The sequence below is a fragment of the Larimichthys crocea genome, chromosome XVI, assembly GCF_000972845.2.
Source record: "Larimichthys crocea isolate SSNF chromosome XVI, L_crocea_2.0, whole genome shotgun sequence".
NCBI lineage: Eukaryota > Metazoa > Chordata > Actinopteri > Sciaenidae > Larimichthys > Larimichthys crocea.
In genome coordinates, this window is record NC_040026.1 from 13,174,609 (window position 1) to 13,184,223 (window position 9,615).

At 44.1% G+C, this 9,615-nt stretch overlaps 1 protein-coding gene across 4 annotated transcripts; it reads right to left on the reverse strand.

Moving 5' to 3' along the window:
- Positions 1-776: 776 nt before the first annotated feature.
- On the reverse strand, positions 777-9,310 carry hmg20a (high mobility group 20A). 4 transcript variants are annotated; one of them, XM_010748159.3, is made up of 9 exons: positions 9,213-9,310; positions 7,520-7,604; positions 7,171-7,380; positions 5,846-5,978; positions 4,741-4,778; positions 3,446-3,521; positions 2,954-3,169; positions 1,099-1,231; positions 777-943 (listed from the first exon to the last, which is right to left on the reverse strand). In XM_010748159.3, exons 2-9 carry the CDS (start codon positions 7,583-7,585, stop codon positions 940-942), a joined length of 876 nt encoding a protein of 291 aa, XP_010746461.1. In that variant the 5' UTR covers positions 7,586-7,604; positions 9,213-9,310; the 3' UTR covers positions 777-939. The 4 variants fall into 4 exon arrangements, with proteins under 4 accessions (XP_010746461.1, XP_027145473.1, XP_027145471.1 ...); XM_027289672.1 differs by lacking the exon at positions 9,213-9,310 and adding an exon at positions 9,013-9,138; XM_027289670.1 differs by lacking the exon at positions 9,213-9,310 and adding an exon at positions 7,926-7,948.
- Between the last annotated feature and the right edge of the window lie 305 nt (positions 9,311-9,615).

Here is a 9,615-nt window from a genome sequence, read left to right on the forward strand (position 1 = left end):
GAGCCTTCTCAATTAAACTTAACCGAACCCAAATCTCTTTGACTCCACATCCACAGTCAGTAAGCTGAGGCGCTGACTGAGCTCAATTCCAAACAGTGACACACTGCAGCAGATTAGCACGTAGTTCTATTTGATGCAGATTGACTTCAGAACTGGGCTGTTCAAATTCTTTTCCCAGTGTGACGAATCGCAAAGTGGAAACGCAGCATTTAGTTTGGCAAATGAGTGAACTGGCTGATTTAATATGGAGTCAATTTTAGACACGCCATCAAAGAGAGATCATTTTAACACCAAACAGAGGCTCTTATATAAACTGCACTGACTCGGAGAGAGGCGTCTGAAGGAGAAATCTGGGGCACTGGTGCCTCGTGGATTGATTTTCATTGCAGTACAAACAGATCTGGAACACCGTGGTGAACCTATCCAAACAAACCGACTGCTCACATAATGTAAATACGTTTATTGAAAACACAAACACTTCTTCACACGGGACAAAAATAAATGGCACGTTTTCCTTCACTGGAGCATGAAAAAAGAAAGTCTGCTCAACAATATCTCTTGGATATGATAAATACAAACCCACTGACACGCTGCTCTTTGATCAGAACACGATTTTGATGATTACAGATATTGTCGTGAAAGCATTTCCTATAAATGGACGGTGAAGACAGAACGGGAGCAGCGAGCGACAGAAAACTGCTTCATGTCATCTCATCTGATCATTTTTATAAAACAAACTACATCTACATTAATAAAGTGTGGACAGTTTAAAAATATATAAAAAATAATAAATAAATATGAGGCTACACGACCTTCACCTACGTCACCTTAGCAGAGTAATAAAAGATGTTTTAAAAATCAACTGGGATGACAGATCAACAGGAAGGTTCACCGTCAGGGAGCAGCTTCGACCCAACGTCACAATGAGTCTCTGTCCGATTATCTGAAAAACAGCAAAACACACTCATGAGTCATTCACAGCTGACAACAGTGCTCCAACACATGAAGAAATAAGCTATTAGTCAAATGACACTAGTCCATTTTGTCACGTTGGTACTGACCAGGTGAAAAAGTGGACTTCAGTCTGCTGTCTCTCACCTGTCCAGGCGGTTGACCACATCCCTCACAGTGTTGATGAGATTCTCGTGTTCTTGGGGATTACTGACGATGATGCTGTGGAGCTTCTGCATGTACGAGTCGATGGTGTCCAGAGTGGGCGTCTCTCCGCTGGCTGAGTGACAACAAGTACGCAATGTTACACTTCCACGCTTCACGCCATTCAAACATTTTCACGGTTCATTTTGAGGCGAAATATATTTTAACAATTGATTCTTACATGTTATGAGCGGTTATTGATTTCTAATTCTTGCTCACATGATCTACGAAAGACATTAATCACATCCTTAATGTTTACAGCTCTGGACAGCGTGACCACTGAACACCACGGGTGGGAATCACTAGATGACAGGACCGATCAGAATATGATCCAAATCCAACACCAGCAGCCACCACTTGTCACTGCTGATGTTTGTGCTTCAAGCGCCATCCAAAGATGTCCTCGGACAGGGTCAGAGAGTCAAAGAGTCTGGCTGGAAGCCTGATGAGATATATATGGCGGGTCGTAGTTTGAACGCGTGTGTCAAAACAATGTTAGCAAACCAATCAAGACTGAGCAGGAGCTGAATTAAAGTATATGACACCGAGCAAGTTTCAACTGTAGTTAACCTACATAAAGAAAGTTCATGAACAGAAATGAAACAAGTCAATGTTACAGGATAGTCATGTATTTACACTTTCTCTGAGTGAGCCTGAGGAGTTCAGCAATCATTGATAAACCCTGATGTCAAAATCAGAACCATACTGGGTTTGTGTGTGTGTGTCCATAAAACAAGTGTGAACACAGAAGAGCCACATTCCTTCAGTTTAAATAACGTTCATATTAAGACGCCTCACGGCCTGACTTACACAGCGGCTGCTGTTCAGGAGGACAGACGCTGGACTTCAAAACACTATTATTCCCTTAAACTGGGACTCTGAGCTGATAGCTCACTATGGTCTTTATGTTTGTGTCGAGGGATGGATTACTGGTTATGAGTTATCAAGTCATCTGCACTTTATAATGTGCACTGATCAATATCAGCAAATTTGAAGCCCGAGAGCCGCACTGCACACAAAGCTATTTTATTTGGTTTTTACACACACAGCAGAATGTTGATTAAAAAAAGGAGGAGGAAAGAATTTTTCATTTTTGTCCAACATTCCCAAAACTAATGGTCCAAGTCTGCCACTGTAATAGATGAGACAGGAAGTGTTTCTCAGCAGAAATGTGGCTGGAGGAATGCCCGACTTAACAAGTTATCTCAGACCGTTCATTCGAAACTAAAGAGAAAAACACCAGATCATTCTATCAGGACGGTCCAATGAATGCAAGAGGAATCATTTAGAACTTCCTCCCCTGTGTTGATTCATGTTATTATTATGCACAGAACATTTGATCGTTTTTAGTGGAGCTGTTTTTTAGGTCTTGCTGAACCGGTTTGGTTTGTTTTATCCCATGAGTTTCTTTATTTAATATAGACCGGAGGGTTGGTGCAGGATCTGCTGTACTGCCATGTTGTAGGAAGAGGGAGCTGATGACGCTCTTGATTTTCCATCTACGTTCAGCCTCTGATAGGCTAATGAGCATGGACTCAGAGTAGAGCTGAAAGGAGGAGCTGAAACGTGCTGGAGTGCCCTGCTAAACCTGCTGCCACCAGCCCGGAGAAGTGGAAGAAAATGGATGGATTTAATAAAACATTTTATCGCCAATTTTTTTTTCATACTTTTATTTCTTTTTGCTAAATTCTATTCGTTCTACTTTAGTTTTTACTTTTTGCTCCATTTGTATTCGAAGTTCTACAGAAATAAAGTTTGTCACTCGTGTCTACAGATGCAGAACTTGGATTTGTTCTACCTGGCAGAGGTACGGAGGAGAAGCTGGAGGTGAGCGCCTGGCGCAGAGTCTCCAGGTGTTGGTGGAGGAGGCCGTTGCGTCCCCTCTCTTGCATCACGTCGCCTTCCAGCCTGTCCACGGCGCCTCGCATGCTCTCCACATGTTTCTGCAGCGCTGCATTGCGCTCCTCATACTCCATGTTGGTCTTGCGCAGCTGCCGCATCTCGGCTTCACGCGCTGTTGAGGAATAGACAAAAACACAAAAAAACAGATCAGAGGAGATGTCCAGATATACGATAATGCTGGCGCCATCATCAATTTTTGATTTGTTCTTTTAAAGTTTGGGTATGAGTTCAGCGGACTGTGGAACTATTCTGGGCTGAAGGAGGACCTTAAAACAAAGTTCTCTGGAGGTAAAGGGGAAATGTGTTTAGAAACACTTAGACAAATGGGGGTTTAAAAAAGCTCACAGCACTTCCCAGCATGACAGCTGGCTGTGTGCGAGTGCTTTACCTTTGCTGTGGTTGAGAAACTCCTCTGTGAAGATCGGTATGTCAAACACAGTTCTGTCCTTCCCTTCTGCATCCTTCTGTTGACAGCCAGAGACAGTGAGAGAGAAGATGAGCTGAACAGTGGAAACATGTGGCCACACAGACTGACAGCAAGGGATGGTCATGTATCTAGCTGGGCAGTGGGTGGGTGGGTAATTGACTTCATACCTGGCCACAGGGGGAAATGCAGTGACAGTTTAAATGAGGGGGGAGACGTAATTTCATCACGAGCGCTGCTGAGATATCAAAGTGCTTCAGTGTGTGCAATACATCTGCTCCAAAAATGCTCGGAACAATAACACATGATACACCTGTAGAGAAGTGAATGGGGCAAGTCTTAATGTCCTTTCTACGTCTTTGGCTACAGGCTCCCATAACACAGTAGTCTCTTTCTCAGTCAGTACTTTATTTGAGAGTCTTCTAGCTTTATGCACCGTTGCTGGAAGCTCCTCTGGAAGAATGCATCATGCTTTATAATTTCTTATTATGAAATGTATGCTGAAGCGTGTCCTTGAAATGTAGAGGGGGGACACTGGAGTCCCCACAGGAACACTGCTGATTCCACAAAGTCACCTTGATGCTGGTCTAACACTTACAAAGCAAACCTCTTAATGACATGCAGAGCTTCATAGAAATGAAGTGCACACGGCGCAGGAGCCACGCCAAAGCCACGCCACGTCAAAGAAGATGAACCGTGCTTTAGTGATGCAACAATAAGAGCTTCGTGTGTAGCAGAGGAGAGCCAACACAACACGCTTAGAGTCTAACCAGGATTATACAACAAGTAGTTCTGACCAGACTGAAAATGTGTCTGTAGGTGTGAGTGTGAGTGGTTGTTTTTCTCTATGTGCCTGTGATGAACTGCTGACTTGTCCAGGGTGTACCTGCCTCTCACCCAGTCGGCTGGGAGAGGCTCCAGCCTCACCGTGACCAGAACCAACTTTTGTTTCAGAAATCAACTTTTACAAAACCACAAAGTATATCACACAAAGTAAACACAAAGTATCCACAAAAAATATGATTCATACCAGAGATTAACTGTGTCACAACAATACTGCATGCAGAATAAATGCTGACTGTACACAGTCTGAAAGAGTCTTCCACTGTCTGTCTCTTTGTCTTAATGTGACACCCTGCTGCTAAATGAGGAGTGGGTATGTCTCACAAAAAGCATGCTCATAGAGACTTTGTAGTGTGGAGCTCTCCACTTTATTAAATATGATATTCAGTGTGACAGGGCAGGAAAGAGTTACTGACCTCGTGAAGAGCCTCGTTGGCTACCTGGTGCCCACCATCTGCAGAGGACAGAAAGAATAAAGAGAGAGGACAGCAGATGATTCATGTTCCCTCGGCGCAGCCTGCCTTTACTACATGGTGACATGACAGAATGAAAAAAATCCCATCTCTGCAATCTCTGCTGCGACTCGTCTGAAATGAGGCAGAGCACTTCCACTTATCTCCAAACTCACGGCAGAGCTGTTTATGTCATCAACATTTTTGATATTCAAACGGAGATTTCTCCACAGGAACAGAGTAGGAACAAATAATGTCGACCATGTGTTGTGTGAGCACAGGAACAGCTCCTTGTCCTCAAGCTGAACTCAGAACCTGAACTCTTCCTACCAGCTCCAGGAGGATCTTTCCTGACACTTTTCCATGGACTGAGTGCAGCAGATGAGCTCGGAGGTTCTAAATCCAGTCATAACATATATTCATATATCAAAAGCATTTCACACATTTTGGGGTGTGTGGCCTCTGAGGGAAGTTAGGTTCGCCTGTTTTAGTGTATACCTGCAGAGTGTTTGTCTCATTCTGTACGCTCAGGTTCAAACAGCAACACTACAGCATCTAAAGGAGTTTTAACAAGACAGAGGAGACTTCAGTTCCCTTACTTATTTTAAAAAAGGAAAACAAACCATATAATGATCTTACTAAGTCATGTTCATGTTAGTCAACCGGCACTGACAAGAACCAAACATAACACCTGCTTTGTCCAAATGTCACCAGGCGTATGAAGCAGTCTTGTTGTCAAGAGACCAAAACTTTGTACATTTTAAAGTTGAATGCATCGGTCTGGTGCACGTTGACAACTAAATTTAGAGGCTGCATCTATGAAGAACATCCGTTTACAATTTCATCCTAAACACACTGGATCTAAAGGTAGAAATGGTGATGACATTTTGAGTTTTGGGGCCGATCTCTGCCATCTGTATCAACCACAGGTCACAGAGTCTCAAGTACTACAAAACTGATATGAATATTGAATTTGACCTCAAAATGTTGGAGGGATGATTGCCATACAGGCTAGTTTCCACAGCTGTTGCCATCTTGTCATGCTGCTGCTCTTCTGACCACATCTCACCTCCCCTATGACGCTTGCCCTTCTGCTTCTCCTGGACCTTCCTGGTGAAATGTTTGTAGGCCTCAGTCTTCTGGTACTTCTCAAGCTCCCGCATGTAGCGCTCTTTATCTCGCTCTGCCTCGTCCAAGTATCGCTGCCGGGAGAAGAAAGAAAGGTGAGGAGAGCAAAATAAGAAAGAAATGAGACGTGGGGAGACGGGATGGAGGAGGATTGGGGGTGAGATGACACAATGAGTGGGAGGAATTGTTTCTAATTAGGATTAGTTCCTTTCAAGAGACAATAATCAGTCATTCCCAATATTAATAATCTACACTCACTCACTGGCTTGTAATGAAAAAACGCCTTTTAATGTAATTAGTGAACAAATGAGAGATGTTCATGTGAGGACCTGGCTGCAGGATGCTGACACATCTGTCTCTGCAAAGTTCTATCCCACCTTTGGATTTCAAAACTAAACATTTCCAGACTTGTGAAATCCTCTCTGGTGATATCAATACCTACAGGAGGGGTTTCTAAAAGTTGGAATTTCATAAGAAAAATGTCTAAAGGCAGTAGACACTGATTCTGGTTCTGTTGATGCTTGCTCTGCCACGAGAAAAGGGTCATCCAAGTGTTCCCTGGCTGGTGCACAGTGCTATCGCTCGGATATCTCTGCACTGGAATGAAAAAAATCGATTTACCACGACTGTAGTAATGTTTCTATCGCTAAGCAACAAACCTCTTCTTGCATCACAGTTGAGTGCAGAATTGACTTTTTGGTCCACCGGCCAAATGGCCACTTAATATTCAGCCACTTAATAGATTACCATTTTGTTTTTAAATCTGATTTTGTGCCCTGGTTGGAAAAACACCATCAGACTATGGCAACACCACCTATAAAAGGATGTTACCCTTACACTTACCAAACACGTTACTGAACTTACACTGACACGGAGGCTTTTGTTACGAAAAGTGAAATCAAAGACCCTTGTTAAATCTGGCTGTGGACAGTCTGGAGTGCTGGCATGCTGCAGATGAATATGTCAGTCCCGTCCTTTAGGGCACCGTTTGTGCAATTACTGAAAGCCAAATGTAAAGACAATTAAAAAACCCTCCACCCTGTTAATCAAGGACCTGAACAGAGTTTTTCTGCTGGCTGCTTCTGCCTCCGGTCTGTTTATATCCCTGCACCGCTTCCTCAAAGCACGGCTCACCCCAGTTATTCACTCTTGCAGCACTAATCTATACGAATACTTTGAATCTGAAACATTCTGCAGGTCAAAGCAGAGCTTTTCCCCACCGTTGTATGCTCGATGTATGATTCTGGGTGGAGCTCCTTCACTGACCTGCTTCTCCTCGGGAGGCAGCTTGCTCCACTCGTTGCCCAGCATCCTTGTGATCTCTGGAAAGGGCACGTCTGGGCGCTCGGCGCGGAGCTGCTCCCGCCTGTCGTTCATGAAGCGGACGTAGCCCGTCAGCGGGGCCTTGGGTGCGTTGCTGTCCTTCATTGGCTTCTTCCTCTTCCTCCCCTTGGTCCAGCTGCCACGTCTGGGCTTCTGCAAAGACAACAAAAACAGCTTTTGAAAGCTTCAGGTAGCAATCCCCCTGTGATATACGCTGGCAGGACATTCTTGGGAGTTTGACTTGGAAAAACTGAGAAATGTGTCATTTGATATCTGCGTGCTCAGCTCTTACCTCATCTCCATTTCTCTGGCCGTTGTTTTCATTGTTGGCTGTAGGTGAGGCGGTCTGCTCATCCATGACCTCTATGACTGCAGAGCTGGAGGAAAACACAGGGAGCTGTTACAACAGGAGACATCTCATACTGGCATCTCTTGGCTCCTAAACCTCCATCTAAAACCTCCGCCACATTTCCTCTAATAGAAACGTCTCGCTGCTATCAATCACCACTGAGCGAGTGAATGAAAAAACACGTCGGCCCGTCTCCGCAGGCGTTAACGTAGCCAGTTTTCAACAGGAGGAAGTCGCCTTCTGGCACTGCCTCATAATCAGAGATAAGACAACACCCTCAAGCTAAAAAAAAAAAAACTCTCTAGTCCAAAAACCAGCATTAGAAAAACATTAACATTGGAATACTTACAATATTTTTGAAGTTTAAAACATTAGGCTATTCATGTAAGATGTAATCCAGAAAACAGCTAATTAAGAAGTGTGCTGACTCAGAGCGTGTGTGCGCAAACAGCTTTGAAAACATGAACACTATGATTGTGTTTTAACCCCTGACTTCTTTTACATCACTACGTGGGAAGTGAGCCCCCCCCAATCACTAAACACTGTGGGAAAAGTCACAGAGGAATCAGTCAGTGAGTCCATCACTGTGGTCAGAACATGACCACAGCACAACATTAATGTAACGAGCGCTTTTCTCTCACACATTTCTGTGACGTGACGACACAGCACAGTGTCTTCACACACACTGCCACAGACCTGTGTGTGTGTGTGTGTGTGTGCAGGGAAGGCTTTAAAGAGGACTCTGTTCTTCTCTCTATGCCTGAGAACTGAACACTGTGCTGCAGTGCCCCCTGCTGGCTGACAGCGCAGACTGCACGGGCAGTGTATGATAACATTACACAGCGTGGAGAATGTTTCATAGTTTAGCTTTTTTTACACCGAGGACTTCCATTTCAAACCTGTGAACACATCTGTGTGTTCTCACAGAGCCTCTGTACATTAAATCACGTCACACCGAGCTGAGTCCTAGCCAGGCCTGCGTCACTACCCCGCTGAACAGACGGGTTGTTAACCTCAGAACAGCTAAATATCTTCAAATACACATTCACACGGCATGCTATGAGTCACAGCTGTCTGTTTCTGGTGATATCGTTCATTTGTCATGTGACAGGCATTGTGCTGGAAGCGTCGGCTAACGTGAAGCTAACGCTGTGGTCACATCTCCTCACACTGAGCAGTGTGTCCACAGTCACGTTTACGTTTGCTGTTCGTGTGAAAAGGGTTACACTAACATTTCTACAACGTTCATACAACCCGTGTGAACAGCTGGCGCCGACAGCGTCAGTTCTGTTCACGTACGCTAGCGAGCTAACGCTAACTTCAACAGCAGCCTACGTGAAACGCGCTTTGAGCAGCGCGGCCTGCAGCTGCACGGCCGTTACATGTCCGTTATTAACGACGGTTCATGTTGACGTTCAAACAGACGCCACGTTCACCTCCGGTGTTCGGAGACAGCGGTGTAGCGCGAGCTGCTAAGCTGCTGAGCTAACGGCTAGCTAGCTCGCGTTAGCAGCCTGCTAACCAGCTGACGGGTTAGTTAGCTGTGCTGTGTTTAGCTGCGCGGACCCGTCAACGCTCCACCTGAAACATCACGGAAAATATGAACAGATCTCAAACTCATGTAGTGAAAAGTCACCTCTGATGCAGTAATCTGTGGCTGTGATCCACCTGTACAAATGATGGTCCTAATCAAAACAATACAGCAGCTCTGCCATAGACTCACAGCACATAGACAAGCATGGAGCGTTAGATTATATATATATATATAATATATATATATATAATATATATATATAATATATATATATATATATTTATATATAGTAGAGAATGCCCGGGGGCCAATACTGAATTTTTAAAAATGGAGAAATGAACAATACAAGTTTCATACAAATGCACTGTTCTGTGTAGTTTTCAATGTCACAATTCTACTATATATATATTTTTTAATGACAATGTAACCTAATCTAAACCAATCAGGCATGAACAAATCTAAAACCAGTTCTGCCTTTCTTTGACATCTGGAGTCAGATAACAAA